General features: G+C 44.0%; 1 protein-coding gene across 14 annotated transcripts in view; it reads right to left on the minus strand.

Annotated features, from left to right (window-relative positions):
- Positions 1 to 18,328, minus strand: part of Wdr62 (WD repeat domain 62) — a 40,581-nt gene that overhangs the window by 15,482 nt on the left and 6,771 nt on the right. For 12 of the 14 annotated variants that reach the window (XM_077792987.1, XM_077792988.1, XM_026380093.2 and 9 more), the window contains exons 4-13: positions 15,563 to 15,620; positions 15,153 to 15,323; positions 14,048 to 14,185; positions 13,502 to 13,684; positions 10,862 to 11,022; positions 9,090 to 9,279; positions 6,185 to 6,322; positions 4,534 to 4,712; positions 2,540 to 2,631; positions 391 to 516 (exon numbers count right to left, since the gene is read on the minus strand). In XM_077792987.1, the coding sequence (XP_077649113.1) occupies positions 391 to 516; positions 2,540 to 2,631; positions 4,534 to 4,712; positions 6,185 to 6,322; positions 9,090 to 9,279; positions 10,862 to 11,022; positions 13,502 to 13,684; positions 14,048 to 14,185; positions 15,153 to 15,323; positions 15,563 to 15,620 (1,436 nt within the window). The remainder of the gene's footprint in view (positions 1 to 390; positions 517 to 2,539; positions 2,632 to 4,533; positions 4,713 to 6,184; positions 6,323 to 9,089; positions 9,280 to 10,861; positions 11,023 to 13,501; positions 13,685 to 14,047; positions 14,186 to 15,152; positions 15,324 to 15,562; positions 15,621 to 18,328) is intronic. The other 2 variants (XM_077792982.1, XM_077792989.1) reach the window with 2 other exon arrangements.

The raw sequence follows: 18,328 nt of genomic DNA on the forward strand, positions 1-18,328 counted from the left end.
AGCTTAGTGGTTAAGTTCAATCCCCAGTACCAAAAAAATAAAAAATAAATAAAAAGGACTGCAGATGTAGCTAATTGGTAAAGCATAATTTGGTTTAATCCCTAGTACAAAAAACAAAACAAACAAACAAAAAAACCCTCCTGACTTAGCCTCCATAGTAACTGGGACTATCACCATATACCACCACACCTGGACCAATTCACTTTGTAAATATAATCTGTGGGTGTTAATTTTCATAAACAAACAAACAAAATTCAGTCTTTGGATCCAGCTGTGCCCTGAATGCAAAGCTTGTCTCTCCTTCTCTGTTTAAGCTAGACAGAGTTCTTGCTGTTACTTGCATAGGGACCCATCTAATCAGGCACAGGAAGCAGGAAGGATGCGGCTCACCAGTAAACTTAATGGCTGTGATGGAGGAAGAATGGTCGTCCAGGGTCTGCTCCAGGTTGTAGTTTTTCTCCACATTCAGCACATGGATCAGTCGGTCTCGACTGGCAGAGGCCAGCAAGGTCAGCCCTGTGGGTAGAAGATGAACCTGGGTTCTCTAAGGCTTACTGGATGCCTTGGCCTTCCAGAAGGGCAGTGTGACTGGATTGTCCAGTCTTTGGAGAAGGGTTTATTAACCCAGAGATGGAGCCAACTTGCCCCAAAGCCAGAAAGGCCCATGCCCTCCACACTGGGTAGTCTTTCTCCAGAGCACCCAAGCTTTTACCATCAGTTCAGGGAGTACCATGGATGCTCCCCCGCCCCCAACAAATGTCCACAGTAGCCATTCTGACAGAGCCCAGAGCCACCCCCACCAAGTCCAGTTCCTTGGCATCCATGTGAAGACCTGGCACCCTTTCAGCCTCATCAGAAAATACCGCCCTCCCCGACACATTCTGGACTCTGACTGCAGATGTAACTAATTGGTAAAGCATAATTAGGTTTAATCCCTAGTACCAAAAACAAAACAAAAAAAAAAGTGCTCATTAGGGCACTATTGACTGTCTGCTGCCATACTCCTTCTGCCTTCCCTACTGGACCTCCTCAGATAGGGTCTACATGTCATAGTGTGGCTCAGGCCTAACAAAGATGCTATAAAGGACAATTTTGGAACAACTGGCAAAATTCTAATACAACCTCAGGAGGGGAGCTCAGAAAAAGTGTAAGAGTCAATAGAGATGTAAAGAAAAATTGGTGGACAGAGGGTGTGGATTATGGAAGAATGAGAAAAGATGGTGGGAAAGATTATCAAGTAACATTAAAGGACATAACTATACCTATGCAGAATTCCTACCAAAAATGTATCATCTGAATCAAGTTGTGGGGAAAACAGAGAAACTAAATATGTGGGAAATTCTACAAAATGACAGGCCTGTGCTCTGCAGAAAGCTGAGATAAAAAAGACATGTTCCAAAATAAAGGCAATAAAAAATCTGAGACAATTAAAATGTGAACCTGGATTAGAAAAACAAGGGGTGCTATAAAGGACAATATTAGAACAACTGGCAAAATATGAATAAGGACCACAGACAATGACAGCACAGTATCAAAGTGAAATCCCAGATTTGATAAGTGCACTGCAGTTATGTATATGGATGTCCTCCTTCCTAAGAAATGTTCCCAGCATCTGAGGATGTGGGAGCATCATGCCTGCAACTTATTCTCAAATAGTCCACCAAAAGTGAATGATAGGGGCCGTGGCTATAGCTCAGCAGCACAGTGCCTGCCTAGAATTTGTGAGGCACTGGGTTCTAACCTCAGCACCACATAAAAAAATAAATAAAGACATTCTATCCATTTACAACTACAAAAAAATTTCTTAAAAAAGTAGTGTAATAAGAATTGTAATGCATTCCACTGTCATATTTTAAAAAAAGTGAATGATAGGCTGCGGTTGTAGCTCAGTGGTAAAACACTTGTTTAGCATGTCTGAGGCACTGGGTTCAATCCTCAGCACCACATAAAAATAAATACATAAAGGTATAAAAAAAGAGAATGATACCTATATATATTATCATCTTACTTTATGCAGAAATATGTGTATATGTAAACACATGTATATATGAGAAGTACATATATGTATATACACAAGGAAGAAATGGAGAAAGGGAAAGCAGAGGAAGTTATATGATTAATGAGAGGGTTAGAATAAATTTAAAAGAAAAACACACGAATCTGGGTGAAGGGTATGTGTGTAATTATTATAATATTCTTGCAATTTTTTTTTTTTATGTGGGATTCAAGCTTTTTCAAAATAATGCCCAATAATCACTCTATCTTCTCCAGTAGAGGATGAGTTCATTCAGACGCTCACTCACTCATCTCTCCAGCTTGGGCACTGTTGGGGATGTTGGGACAACAGAAGCAGGTTGAGCTAAGCCCTGCAGGTGTCTTGCTTTGTGGAAACCCAGCCACCCTGGTCCCAGGCTCCAGCAACCTGGACCCTTACTAAACATAGGATTCCCAGCTGTCAGCCACAGTCCCACCAGATATCAATTACCCATTCCTGTTAGGGAGCTGCCCCTCTTTCTCCCATTAGCTGCTGTGAGCTCACCTGTCTCAGGCTTGGAGTACTCCAGGCACAGCACCTCAGCATCGTGGGCCTCCACTTTGACCAGCTCATCCATGAAGTGCAGCTCGTGGATCCTGGAAGACATAGACTGACCATGTACCCTGCCTGGAGCCCCTACCTCCAACCCCAGGTGCTCTGCAGGCAACGTTGGAGTCCCCTTTCATGCCAACTAGTATAACGATGCCCAACATGATCTCATCAAGAACCCAGCCATTGTAAAGGAAGCAGCATTGAGTCATTGAGACTTCAGCAGGCACCAGTCCCTTGTGATTCATGGGTCAAAATATACCCCCAGGGAACAAAGACAGTCCTCAGGGGGATAGGCATTTGTGCAGGACAGCATTAGAGGTGATCTCTGATGGGACTTGGGGACATTATCAAGACTTTCATTCTTTTGCTGAGGCTGGTCTCAAACTTTCGATCCTTTTGCCTCAGCCTCCTGAGTTACTGGGATTACAGGCTGTATCACAATGCCCAGACTCACTCTCATTCTTTTTTTTTTTTGGTACTGGGGATTGAACTTAGGGGCACTGGGCCACTGAGCCACATCCCAGCCCTATTTTGTATTTATATATATATATATTTTAGTTGTAGATGGACATAATACCTTTCTTTTATTTATTTATTTTTATGTGGTGCTAAGGATAAAATCCAGAGCCTCACACATGCTAGGCAAGCGTTCTCACTGAGCCCCAGCCCCCCTATTTTGTATTTTATTTGGAGACAGAGTCTCACTGAGTTGCTTATTAACACCTCGCTTTTTGCTGAGGCTGGCTTTGAACTCATGATCCTCATGCCTCAGCCTCCTGAGTTGCTGGGATTACATGCGTGCGCCACCGCGCCTGGCTCTAGACTCATTTAAAATTTTTTTTTGTAGTTACAGATGGACAGAATGCCTTTATTTTATTTATTTATTTTTATGTGGTGCTGAGGATCGAACCTAGTACCTCATGCAAGTGCTCTGCCACTGAGCCACAGCCACAGCCACAGCCCTAGACTCATTTTAAATCAAGCCTTTTTTCATTTTCTCCAAGTGGAATCAGTCAACAGGTCATTCTGGCTCTTCCACTGTTATTCTGTGTGATTTTAGCCTAGCCACTTGACCTCTCTGGTTTCAGTTCACTCATTTGAAAAACAGATAAAAGAGCACTTACATGGTGGGGCAGGGGATGGGAGCGTTCAGTGAGAGGATTAAGCAAGTTGATATACACAGTGCTCAGGCACTGGCCCAGGACAACAGTGCTGATCCTGTGTTGGCTCTTGTTACTGTTCTGCCATTCATAGCAGAGCCACATTCCTTCCTCACACAGTGCATGATATCACAACAGTTACCAGTGTTTAAAAATCACAGAATTTAACAGAAAAAAATTTTCACTTTCCACTCTTATTGGTGAGAAGACAGGACAACTTTTAGCCTGCCCTCCAGGTGCTTCATGGTAGCTACCTCTATGGGGCACAAGCTCTCCAGTTCTCCCAAGTCTCTTTCATCCTCCAGTAATTCAAACACCCAGATGGTCACAACTGTCCTTTGTCATTTTAAACCTGGTCCCTGTAACAGGGCTCATGTTCTGCCAGCATCTATTAAAATACTTCCGCAGGTGGGTAAACAGGCTGAGCCCTCACATGCCCCACCCTCTTAGTTCCTCTCTCAGGGCCACCAGTAGCCCCCTGACATTTCATCATTGGTGTCACATGGCTGGTGAAAGTGTCACTTTGCCCTAGAGTCACATGAATTTGCCTATCACTGTGTAGACAAAGTGCATGGCTCACTGCTGAGGTCCTGGTAGTTGTCTTGATCTCCATCCTTCTGGAAGCCCCCTCCCAGCTTAAGTTCTCAGGAGTGGCTGATTACTACTCACAGTCCCTCATTTCCAATGGGCAGCTGGAGATGCCAAGATCAGGGCTCCTCCCTACTGCCCTGAGAACCCAAGCTGGAGCTGGGAGGTGCACACCAGAGACTGCCAAGGCCCACTTGCCTCAGATTTCCACTTCGGTCGCCTGAAGCCAAGTGCTGGCCATCAGGACTGACCTGCATGACTCGCACCCCAGCTTTCACATCCATGGGTGTCCCATTCTCGCTGCCCCGGTCTGGGAAGTGTGATGTGTCCTGCAGGTGCTGGATGTCATTCTCCACGTATACTACCTTCAGCAGGGTCTGCAGGAAGGAGAGGGCTGAGGTTAGTGCTATAAGGAGCATAGAAGCACCTCTGGAATTGAAGGTCTCCCCAGAGCCCAGTTATTCCTTCCTCATTAGGACTACAGGTTTTGAGCCGAGTCCTTCACCACTCAGAATAAAAACTGTTTTCCAGTTTCCCTTGCTACTAAATGAGGCCATGTGAATGAATACATTTTGGGCAATGATAAAAAACAAGTGCTGCTTTTCTTCTATCTTGCTTGCCTGGAACTCAGATATGATGGCTGAAGCTCCAGCAATTATACTGGATCATGAGGATGAGAGCCACTCCTTCAAATGACAGAGAAGTGGAAGACTTGAGTCTCTATAGGCATCTTAGAGCTACCAGCACAGCAGAGTTACTTCCAGTCTCCTTTTATGAGTCAGACAATCAAACTTTTACTTCTTGAGTTTTTCTATTGTTTATGGCCAAATGTAATGTGTCCATCACAGGTGGGCAGCAGTAAAGGAGCATCTGCAACATACAACCTGCATTAAGGGCCTTTTTGTTTCAGTTGCACTGACCTCTTTCAGGTTTTCCAAATTCTTTCCTACTTGGGGCCTTTGCATGGGTTATTCCCGAGGTGTGGAACTCTCTTCTTTCTGCTTCTCCTAATCCTCCATATTACAGTTCAGCTGTCCCTTCTAGAGGAAGCTGCTCTTGATGGCCCAGAAGAGAAAAATCCCATGATACTGCTAAATACCCTACTAGTACCCTACGTTTTCTTTCATGGTGCTTATCATACTTGTGATTATACATGATTTGTACAGTTATCATTGATTCACTGTCTGCCTCTCCTAACTAGAATTGTGGGTGCCACAAGGCAAAAGAAGGGTCTGTCTTAGTCATTACTGTGTCTTCAGCATGTAGTCAAGTCCCTGGCATATACCTTAATAAGTATCGCAGAATAAATGAATGCATGATTTAAGGTCCAGCTCCCCAGAAAAGCTCCCTCATTGGCCTAGCAATACTAATTAAATATCTTCAGAAAATGATTTTTCTCCAGTTTCTGTCAAAGCTCTCTCCAGGATCCACCAGAGCCCCCACTTGAACCCTCCCAGTGTGGAGGTCAATTAGAGAGGGAAAGCCCTTGCCTGGTTTGGCCCTTTGTCTCAAGATTCAGGGAGTAATTTGACTCAAGATTCAGGGAGTAATTTCATTTCTGTTAAGTGTGCCAAGCTGCCTGGATTGGCCATGTTCAAAAAAACCTGGCAAGCAGGAGCTGGGGTGGGACAGAGAAAATCAGAGAGGACAGACCATACCACCACAGGAGAGAGAGAGAGAAAAAGGAGGAAGGGACAAAACAGAGATTGACTTGCTTTTGTTCCTGGTTCTTGCCCCTAGTAAAACCTAACATTTAAGTTCCTTCTATAAGACTCCTTCTAGCTCCTGTACCTGGCTTAAAGTGGGTCTTCGTTCCTCCTAAAAGACAGATCATGATGGAGCTACTCACATTGCTGAAGATGTTTTTCTGCCAGTGAGAGTCAGGATTGCCATCCATGTTCCAGAAGCGGATGGTGTTGTCTGAGGAACAAGTTAGAAAAGATCCTGATGGCAAACAAGCTCTCTGATCTTCAAATTCAGGATACACCTAGAGTTCCCAGAGAACAAGGCAAAAATTCATGATGACCATCTTGATGATAGTATGATGATATACTGTTACATTTTGGTGAAAAGAAAAAAAAGGCTGAAGACAAACAGGCAGAGTGCAATACCTTCTATGGTAAAAACAAGCAAGAAAAAAGGACATAACATGCTCCCATGTATCATCCACGTACCACCTTCAGTCCATGTCTTAAAACATCCCTATGAGCCGGGCACAGTGGTGCACACCTATAATCCCAGTGACACACCTGTAATCCCAGTGATTTGGAAGGCTGAGGTAGGAGGATCGCAAGTTTGAGGCCAGCCTCAGCAACTTAGCGAGATCCTGTCTCAAAATAAAAAAAATATCAAGGTCTGGGGATGTAGCTCAGTATAAGGCATCCCTGGGTTCAATCTCCAGTATCAACAACAACAGCAACTACAAAAACAAACAAACTAACTAACAAAACAAAACAACTACTTCCTCCAAACCCTCTAATTCTTTTTTTTTTTTTTTTTAAAGAGAGAGTGAGAGAGAGGGGGACAGAGAGAGAGAGAGAGAGAATTTTAACATTTATTTATCTTTTCTTAGTTCTCGGCGGACACAACATCTTCCATTGTATGTGGTGCTGAGGATCGAACCCGGGCCGCACGCACGCTAGGCGAGCGCGCTACCGCTTGAGCCACGTCCCCAGCCCCAAACCCTCTAATTCTTATAAAGAAATTTCCAAGGAAATGGGCAGCTCAGTCAAAAATCATTAAGCACAAAAAGAAACAAGGTCTCATGAGCAAGAAGCAGCAAAAATATCAGAGTCTAGCAAATATGTCCAATACTGGGAATTTTCAGATAAAATATAAAACCACTAGGTTCAATATACTTAAAGAAATAAATAAGGGCTAGGGGTATAGCTCAGTGGTACAGCACTTGCCTAGCATGCACAAAGCCCTGTGTTTGATCCCCAGTACCAAAGAAAGAAAGAACAAACATTGACATGATTAAAAGTATGAGTAGTCAAGCTAGGCACAGACAGTGCTGCACACCTATAATCTCAGCTACTCAGGAGGCTAATGCAGGAGGGTCATAAGTTCAAGGCCAGACCAGGCAACTTAGTGAGATCTCTCTCAAAAAAAAATGTGAAAAGCCAACCAGAAATTATAAAATCATTGAAGTATGGCTAAAAAGGAACAAAACTATTCCTAGAAATTAAAAATAAAACATATATTTTTCTTTTTTGGAGCTGCGGCTCAAATGCAGGGCCTATCACTGAGCTGGGCCCCCTCACTCAAAAAGTAAAAGGTCTTAAAATACCAAATATAAGACACAGATGAAAGAAAAGTAAGTGAATTGCAAGATGGAGCTAAAAATGATTTAGAAGGAAGCTCAGAGAGACAGAGACAACATGTAATTTCAAAATATGGAAGAATTAGGTTCTGAGAATATGATGATAGTAGCAGCATAGATTTCCGGTCTCCCACAATTCCTACATAAGAAAAAGAGAATTCTCTCTCATGCAGACACTAAAGAGAAAAAAAAAAAAAGGAATAAAAAAGGTGGATGTTTTGAAAACAGAAGGAAGACCAGTAGAGTAGAAAGAGGAACCAAGGAGGAGTGGGGAGGAGGCAAAGGAGAAGAACTGGGGAATAAAATGGACCAAATTATACCAGGTGCATATACCACAATGCATTCCAAATTCTATATATAACTATAATGCATCACTTAAAAAGTAAATAAATAGAAGGAATAAGAGTACCTACCAAAAGAGTAGGGGAATGGGGTCACAGGGAAGGAGGAGGGTAGTACTTGGGACTGAAGTGGAGAAAATTGTTATCTGTATTTATGACATTTATGGGAGGATCAAAATGAACCAATCCCACTATTATGTATAACTGTAATACACTAAAAAAAAAAGGAAAAGAGAAATCAAGTTAAACTAAAACAAAAACAAACAAACAAACAAAAAGCACACACATACACCATACTCACAAAGGCAGGTAGAGTCAAAGGGCTAAATAATGCCTATTCAAAAGCACAAAGTTTTATTTTTTTGGTACCAGGGATTGAACTGAGTGGCGTCCCAGTGGCACTTAACTACTGAGCCATATCCCCAGCCTTTTTTTTTTTAAATACCTTTATTTTATTTATTTATTTTTTTTGTGGTGCTGAGGATCGAACCCAGGGCCCCGCACATGCTAGGTAGAGTGCTCTACCACTAAGCCACAACTCCAGCCCCTCCCCAGCCCTTTTTATCTTTTATTTAGAGACAGGGTCTTGCTAAGTTGCTTAGGGCCTCACTAATTGCTGAGGCTGGCTTTGAACCTGCAATCCTTCTGCCTCAGCCTCCTAAGCCACTGGAATTACAGATGTGCACTACTACCACACCTGGCAACAAAGTTTTTTCTTATAATCCAGAATTTGGCTACTGAAAATAAATTTCTGTCAGGTGGGGTGGAGCATAATATATATTATGCCTATAATCTCAGTGACTCTGGGGGCTGAGGCAAGAGAATTGCAAGTTTGAGACCAGCAATTTAGAGAGACCCTGTTTCAAAATAAAAAAATAAAAATAAAAAGGGTTCGGGATGTGGCTCAGTGGTAAAGCACCTCTAGGTTAAATCCCAGTATTGGGGAAGAAAAAAAGAGGGTTTGGCATGAGGGTCAATGACTATCTTTGAAGAAATGGTTGAATGGGTTCTCTAAACTCTATGGAAGTTTCTACTCCTTGAGTTCCCAAATGAGAGTTGAGTAGGGGTAGAGAGAAGAAGAGTGGGCTCACCTCCACATTCCAGACATAGGAGCTATGGAAGAGTTCTGACCACATCTTGCCCACTTTATTGATGTCCTTGATGTCCCAGACGTAGATGCTGTGGTCTCTATACACACAGGACAGCCACTGGTGGATGGGGTCGAAGGTCAGTGCCACTGTATCTGGGTAGACTGCTTCCGCCTTCCTGCAGAAGAGGAAGCTAACAAGGCCACATGGATCATCAATTACCATTATGTCACAGTTGAGTAGTGACAGTCATCTCTGGAACACAGGAGCCGCCCCCTACCTGGCAATGCCATCCCTCAAGTATTTTGGCCTTGTATCTCTCCTATTCTAACTTTACGTCTCCCTCCTCCCTCTTCCTTTACTTCACTTTGGCTTCTCATAGAGGTTACAAACTGCAATGGGCCTCTGAGAAAATTTTGAGTTTTTGATTCCTATTGACAGTTTTTGTCCTTTGTTCATTCTAGTCTACCCCAACTCCCATTTTCTTTTCTTTGGAGCATGGAAGGAAAATGAACATGCACTTCAGGACGCCTTTCTTCTCTCCTAGGCCTCACCAACACATGATTCAAATACCTCTGTGAGGGGGCTGGGGAGCTGTCCCTTGGTTTGGGGCTTCCTTACAAAGGCTACAGTTTACTGAGCACTTACTACATGCTAGGCTGGAAAGTTTATGTGCCCTGAATTCTCACAACCACTAAAACAGGTACTGTGTTTTACAGAGAAGAAACAGGCACAGGGAGGTGCACTGACCTGCCTAAGGCCCAGAGCACACGACAGAAGGTGGTAGAGGCTACTTCAACATGCCATGGCCTGTGGGTAGCTACCCACCCTTTCTTTCCTTCAAGACAACACCCAGTTAGCACTTCCAGGCTCTTTCTTAGAAAAGGAACCCAAGAGTTAGGGCTAGAAATGCACAAAGAGGTAGCCCCAGGCCCCCAGCACTCCTTGGTTGGGCATCGCCCACCCCTACTCCATAGATCAGACTTGCAGCCAAGGGATCTAACATGTAAGGCCTGCTCATGTAACTCTAGTGGCTGCCCCCTGACCTCAAATAGAGTCCTCCCACTGGCCTCTCCCAGTGCTCAACCTCATCTCTTACCACCCTGTCCCAGCATACTAGGCTCCAGTCGCACAGCCCCTCCCTATTCCTGCAACAAACCATGCCAGTGTGTTGTCCCCTGTAGTCCTTTACATTTGGGACCCTGCTCTCCACACAGCTGGCTCCTCCTCACCAGACACCCAATGGACACAGCTCTCCCCCTCCAGGGCACTCTCCTTCCCATGTCCTGCTCTTTCACCAGAGCATTGTGATTATGTGACATGATCTTATCTGAGTACTTCTTTATCATAGAGCTCCCTCACCACACTATAGGCTTCATGGTAGCAGGGATTTTGCTGTCTTATTTTCCTGCTTCCAGCCTAAGGATGGCAATTAATAAATGTTATTTATTAAATGACTGCTTAATAAATGTTAGCAACATGGAGGAACATATTCCCTTATATTCATGCCTGCCCTGGGCTTTTCTTTTTCGTAGCACTTAACTACTACCTAAAGTTATTTTGTTTACTCCTTCCCCAACTCAGCTTCCTTTCTCTCCTTGGAGCTTGTCTCCAGAGGCAGAACTTTTCTGTTTTACTCATGGCAGTAATGCCCAGGACTAAGAGTAATAACTAGTATTTGCAGGATGGACACCTGGGCAGACAGATCCAGAAGTGCCATGGATGCCCACAACACGATCTGAGTGGGTCCTCCGTCTCCCCCTGCTGAACAGTACCTGGGCTCCAGGCCCTGTGCCACATCCACCCCAAGGCAGTGTGGCTTGGGCAGGTTGGTGAGGTAGTGAAGGCTGTGGGCTTGGAAAATGCGGACTATCCCATCTGTGCAGCCGCAGAAGATGAGATCCTCACTGACACAGAGGCAAGAAGACATGGAGACCTTTGAGGACAGAGCGGGTGGACCTAATTAGATCTAGTGCATTATGTATTCTGACCCAGGAACACAGGGACTGAGAAAGCAGTCATGGGCCTCAGGAGAAGACTCATAATTCCTTGGATCTAAGAACCTATTTGGACACATTTTAAGATTTTTGAAATCAGGATACAGTTTATAGTCACTGTTGAAGGAAATGTGCCAGCAGGTGGACAGAGGCACAAGTTGGGACAGAGCTGTCATTGCTGTCTATAGAGGAACTTAGCTGTGGAAAGTATCTCTTCAGCAGACTACAACTTCAGATAGGCCACCTGCAGTAACCAGGTTAAAATTTAGGCTTAAGTCTTTTTTTTTTTAAATAAAACAACATCATAAGAACCCACAGCTTAGGCTTAAATCTTATTCCCAATTACTTAAAAACATTTTTTTTTTGGGAATATATCACACATTTTTTTTTAATTGGTTGTTCAAAACATTACAAAGCTCTTGACATATCATATTTCAAACATTAGTTTCAGTGAGTTATGAACTCCCATTTTTACCCCAAATACAGATTGGAGAATCACATCGGTTACACATACACATTTTTACATATTGCCATACTAGTAACTGTTGTATTCTGCTACCTTTCCTATCCTCTACTATCCCCCCTCCCCCCCATCTTCTCTTTCTATCCCATCTACTGTAATTCGTTTCTCTCCTTGTTTTTTTTTTCCAATTCCAATTCCCCTCACAACCTCTTATATGTAGTTTTTTATAACAATGAGGGTCTCTTTCCATTTCCATGCAATTCCCCTTTTCTCTCCCTTTCCCTCCCACCTCATGTCTCTGTTTAATGTTAATATTTTCTTCCTGCTCTTCCTCCCTGCTCTATTTTTAGTTGCTCTCATTATATCAAAGAAGACATTTGGTATTTGTTTTTTAGGGATTGGCTAACTTCACTAAGCATAATCTGTTCTAGTGCCATCCATTTCCCTGCGAATTCCATGATTTTGTCATTTTTTAGTGCTACTTAAAAACATTTTCATAAAGATTAAAGGAGTCCAGAAAAAACTTAGTCTATAGGAAGGACTGTCTATCCTACCAGGACATGTAGATAAGAAGGGGCAGCAAGCGCCAGCCAGACTTCTAGATACAGGTTAAAGAAGCTTTTCCATAACAAGAGGAACTTCACGAGTCTTTTGGTGCTCAAGCACTAAACTCTATTGGCCAGAAGATTTTGACCTAGTTGGGACTAGTGGCAATGTCTGTAATCCCAGCATCTTGGGAGGCTGAAGCAAGAGGATTACAAATTTGAGGCCAACCTCAGCAACTTGCAAGGCCCCAAACAACTTAGCCAGACCCTGTTTCAAAATAAAAGATAAAAAGGTCTGGGGATGTAGCTCAGTGGTTAAGTTCAATTTCCAGTAATGAAACAAAAACAAAAACCAACTAACTAAACAAACAAAAAAACCCAGATGATTTTTGGCTTGAAATCTGCTTATGTTTTAGCAAGGATTGAAATGGGGAAAACAAAAACAAAATCCAAAATGCTGTTGTGTTACCTAGGACAGATAAAGCCTGTAATTCTTTACATTCCATTAATCCTAAACTAGAGGCGAGTCACAAGAGCAGGCTAGGAGGAGTGGAAACTGAGTTGTTCCTTCAAACAGCCAAATAAGCAACCAAGGTTGGGGTGGGAAGATAGCTTGAACTCAAACCTTCAGATACTTAAGAAAAGAAAATCTGCAGTTTATTGAGTAATTGTTGTTTAGTTTAAGATTTTATGTATTTTTTTTTTTTAAAGAGAGAGTGAGAGAGGAGAGAAAGAGAGAGAGAATTTTTTTTTAATATTTATTTTTTAGTTCTCGGCGGACACAACATCTTTGTTGGTATGTGGTGCTGAGGATCGAACCCGGGCCGCACGAACGCCAGGCGAGCGCGCTACCGCTTGAGCCACATCCCCAGCCCAAGATTTTATGTATTTTGCATAGTCTTTTTTGATTGAAAAATAAATAAGTTGGGCTGGGGCTATAGCACAGTGGTGAAGTGCTTGCCTTGCAAGTGTGGGCACTGGGTTTGATCCTCAGCACCACATACAAATAAATAAAGGTATTGTGTCCATATACAACTAAAAAAAATAAAAAAAATAATTAAGTCAATATCATTTTAGATTTAATAAATTTGATTTTTAAAAAAACTTGAGCCAAGAGTGTTCAGTAAAGAAGAGAAACGTGAAACAGATCTAACAGTGATGAGAAAACAACTGTGACCTTGACCCCCTTTCAGGCAAGTCCTTTACACATATTCTCTTCCCTATCAATTGTGAAGGAGGCAGCAGAATTCCTATTTAACACATAAGGAAACTGGGGCTTAGAGAGGGGAAGCCACACATCCTGAACTTAGGTGGTCAGTCACCAGCAGGGATGATGCTAAGCACCCCTGGAGACACACTGCATGGAAAAGAACAGTTTCCTCACTGCTGGCCGAGAGGGCGTGGGGGTACCTTCAGGTTGATCCATTTCTCCAGCACCCTCTTCTCGTTGAACTGGCAGAGCAGGCCCGAGTAGGACACACAGAAGGTATTGCCTGCCATCTGGCCCCGACCGCAGGCCACACCACAGAAGATGTTGTTGTGAAGCTCACCCAAGATGCCTGAACGTCCCACCAAGGGCACTGTGCCTGTCACCTGGAGGCAGAGCAGAGCACAGTGAGGTGCTGTATATATGTTCTAGCCCCTGACAGGGCCATAATGCGTCCCGTATCTATACAGTTAAACAGGGGGACTCTAAGAAACTCCTTAAAGTGGAGAAGAAAAGAAAAACAGAACCACACTTCTGGGTAGAAGGGTAGAAAAGTATTGGTCCAAGAATGAGATTTGGCCTCAGAGTCGTGAGGTCTCTGCAGGGCCTGCCAGTCAGCACCTGGAACCCTGAGAGGATTGACGACCTGAGACCACTGCCCGCCAAATCTCAGATAGAAATCAGAGCCTCATGCTGCTGATGGTGACTCTGCTAGGGCCTGGCTAAGGTGGCAAAGACCCAAAACTCACCTTTGCTTCAGTAGAGACTTCCAAGAACCAGAACCTCACATGTCGGTTCCCCACAGTGACAAAATAACTGCTGTCCTCAGAGAAGGAGAGGGCAATGACCCTGCATGATACCTTGTTGGAGGCCACTACAATGTCTTTCTGGGAAAAAAACAACAACAACAAAACAGTGCAGGGAGAAGCTCGTGACAGCACCCACCCCATGGGATTCTTTGTGCCTTGGCCCTCAGCCCTGGGTCTCCCTGCTCTGTTTTCCTTGGACCCTGAAATAAGGTGCTCTCTAAGGAAATCTATGTGTGACTCTTGTAATTTCTAGTAACTAAGGGAAGAGACTGAGACTTGGAAAGGTCCCCAGAAGAGAGCAAGTTCCAGAGCTTTCCTCGAGGGTCCAAGCTCTGCAGCTTACACATAATATTAGAGAAGACACAGCTGGGGGTAAGGACAACACACCTCTGGTTGTCACAAACGGGGCTCCATTCTGAGCCTTCCCTGAGCCCTCTACAGGATAACTTATACAATCCACTCAAAGTGCCTCCTATGAGGGAGGCAGGTCTCCTCCACCCTACCAGGCTTGTGGGGTAGTAGAGGGGAATGTCATGTGTTCAAAGTCACACAGTAGGTTATGGGCATAGCCAGATCTTGGTATCCACTTTTGCTGACACCAAGCCCTTTTCCAGCTATTCTAAAGGCCAGACTTCCAGTATGTGGCAACTCAACGAAGTCTCACAACCTAACAAAGCAGGTACTATTATAGATATTTTAGAAATGAGGTAACCCTTGCAGATTAAGGTGACAGCTGATCAATATAAAAATAATTCTAATAATTCCACTAGATGAGATGCTGTCATGAGCCCTACAAAAAGGGTACCCTGTTCCCCTCCTGAAATAAGGACAAGGCAACAGGAACTCCATTTGGGGCCATAAAGTGATCTCAGAACGACACAATAAGTGCTGCAGAACAAAAAAGACAGGAGATAGTAGGGGCTAGTTGATATTTGCTGGCTGAATGAGCATTTATCAAGTTATCTCATTCAGTTCCTCCAATGCCTAAGACTCAGGATGATCTGGCAACTGGCTGCCCGCCCATATGCCCATTGTCAACTCTTACCTTCCAGTCCCAGACGTTGAGGACCATGTCATGCTGATAGCCCATTGACACGATGTGCTTCATATTGGGCGAGAAGGCCACACAGGCCACACCATACTTGTGGCCCAACATCTCTGCCACCTGGCTTTTCTCCTCCACATCCCAGATGCGCACGGCTGGCCTGTGCCCGTTCTGGGGAAGGTGAGGCCATTACTGCTGCTGGGCTGTGTACCAGGCAAGGCTAGAAGGACTGTCAGGGCTGAGGTTGGCTTTGCCACAGGGTGTACTGAAAAAGCTCCCTCCCTCCCCCATCTGTCACTGAGCTTTTCTGGCCCAGGCAGGTGTCATTCCAGGGACTCCCAGGCCTGCTAGGAGCACAAGGAATGACCCCCTAGACCCTCCCCACCTGCTCAGTTGTGATCATGACTCACCTCCCCCGTCACTATGAACTTCCCATCAGGGGAGAAGGCCAAGGCACTCAGAGACTTCCTGGGGACAAGGAAAGGAATTGATAACTGGTTCCACTGAGATGGCTGTGCTTTCAGCAATCTGCCCATTCCTGGCTCCCCAGTCTAGGAAGAGGCCAGGAGAGCTGAGTGTGAGAAGCTCCCACACACCAGTGCCACTGTGTGCCCAACACAGCAGTCAGAGAAATGGGTGTTAAAAACAAGACCTCTTCCTCCTTGAACACCCAACCCAAATAGGATAGACACTGTACAGGGACCCTGCTTTCTTCTTTTTATGCAGGGGTGAGCTTCCCAAGAACCTACCACCCAGTAACTTTGAGAAACTCAGATGCAGGAAATGGTACAGACCTGGCCTAACTAAAAAAGTGATGCTGATGGGAGGATACTGGCAGCCATCACCCCAAGACAGCCTGCAGCATGTGCTCCACTGCTAAATGCTCAAGGTGTTCTGGAAAACCCATAAATGGCCGACATGTTTTTCTCTGATTCTCATAGATAGTCTTCCCAAGAACTGAATGACCAGACAAGTTGGCACATTTTGTGGTAGCAAGATTTACTGTTCCCACATTGTATCATTTTCTTCTTCTTCTCTCTTTTAATCTTGTTTTACCTTTGTTCCTTAACAGTCTCCCTCAGTTAGTAAATGAGTATACAGATAACTAAGTAAATGCCTAGACTTGAACTCATGGACTCAATCAATCCTGCCTCAGTCTCCCAAATAGCTGCGGTTACAGGTGTGCACCACATCTAATTTTCTGGGTTAGTCTTTGACAACCTCAGAGAACATCTATTTTTGAGTCCACCCTCAGGTAACTTTCCATCAATTCTTATAGCAGAGGATAGGGTGAGCTGTTTAATCCATTGTCCCCTCGATCCTCCTTCTTACTAATATAGCCCCAGTTTTAATTGGGATGTTGATGTTCCTGACTAGAGTACATTTCCTCACCTTTTTTTTTTTTTGTACCAAGGATTGAACTCAGGGACACTCAACTACTGATCTACATCCCCAACTCTATTTTGTATTTTTTATTTAGAGACAGGGTCTCACTGAGTTGCTAGCACCTCACGTTTGCTGAGGCTGGCTTTGAACTCGTGGGTCCTCTTAGCTCAGCCTCCCCACCCATTGCAATTACAAGCATATGCCACCTTGTCCAGCTTCCTCACTTCTCTTGAAGCTACTCAAGGATGGCTACATGACAGTCTGGCCAATGAGAAGGAAATTGACATGCTATTTATGACTTCCAGAAAGGTTTCTCAAGTGAACCTTTTGCCCTAATCACCACCTGCTTCCCTCCTGAAATAAGGACATGACAGCCAGAACTCCAGCACAGGCCATGAGGTGACTTCAGGAACAGAAGCCTCAAAATAAGTGTGGTAAAATAGAAAAACCAAAGGACTGGGGTCTCTGATGCTCACAGAAACAACATCCCACCCTCAGAATTCTTATATGTAGAAAGAACATCTTTGTGTTTTAAGCCATGCATGATAGGGGGGTTTCTGTTGTCTGTAGCCACCTCTAACCACTTGCATGCTCTGACCCCGTGCCTGGCCCTCTGGCAAACTCTGTATGGGCATCACTGCAGATTCCTCCAGCATATACCAGGGAATATGGACTCTCATTAGCCAATTTTTGCAAATGATACTTCAACAAAGGGAAGTCCCCTGCCCAAGGTCATTCAACCAGACAGGCAATGTTCTAACCTCTAGGCTGCACATCAGAATTCCCAAGGGAGCTTTTAAAAAATGGTCAGGTTATGCTAAGACCAGTTAAGTGGAAACGTGGTGAGAAAATGGAAAAATATATGCCCACTCTCATAGAAGACTCCTCCAAGATAATTTATAATCACAAAGAGGAAAAAAAGAGGCTTTGCAGTAGGGAAGTCTGGCAGACACCACCTTAACCTAGAGCGCCACATGAACACCACCTGGTACACAGCTCTCCTGTGGTGTTCCTGCCAAAGATGCAGGACCTGAATCTACATATGAGGAAACATCAAACACGTCCAAGTGTTGATATTCTACAAAATATCTGATCTGCAATCCTTAAAAATGTCAAGGTGTTGAGAATTAAGAAAAGATGGAAGAGATACTTCAGGCTGAAGGAGACTGAAAGCACAACTCAATGTGTATAGAATCTTTTGGCTATAAAGGACAGCCTTGGAATAAGTGGTGAAACTTGGAGTCATATGAGAAGTAGATGGTAGTGATGTACCTTGCCATCCTCCTGCCTAGGGATTTATTGTGTTTTTGAAGGATTATATCATAATTGTTTTGTAGAAAATAAACACTGAGGTATATAGAGACAGAGGCATCATGTTTGCAACTTACTCTCAAATACTTTAGAAAGAATGTGTATTGATAAAGAATGAGAGGCCCTCTTTGTACTATTCTTGTAAGTCTGAACCTATTTCAATATAAAGTTTAAATATTGCCAATGCTCAGGTCTCATCCGACCAGTAAATTCAGATTTCTCTGGGGGTGAGGCCCAGGGATCAGGTGACTGTGAAATGCAGTCAGAGGGAAAAAAAGTCCTTCACTGGCCACACCACGTCCTAAGATAGACCCACTGAAGGCTGAGAGTAGGCACATTCATGGCCTCCACTTCAGGTCAGGGTCACCTACTTCACCGCCTACAGGGAACATAGATGAGAGAAACTTATTAAGAGAGGTCTGACAAATGCCGTCAAGATCCAGCCCATCCACTGCTACAAGTGAACTATGGGCCTCAGG

Source organism: Urocitellus parryii, chromosome 15, assembly GCF_045843805.1.
Source record: "Urocitellus parryii isolate mUroPar1 chromosome 15, mUroPar1.hap1, whole genome shotgun sequence".
Classification (NCBI taxonomy): Eukaryota; Metazoa; Chordata; class Mammalia; order Rodentia; family Sciuridae; genus Urocitellus; species Urocitellus parryii.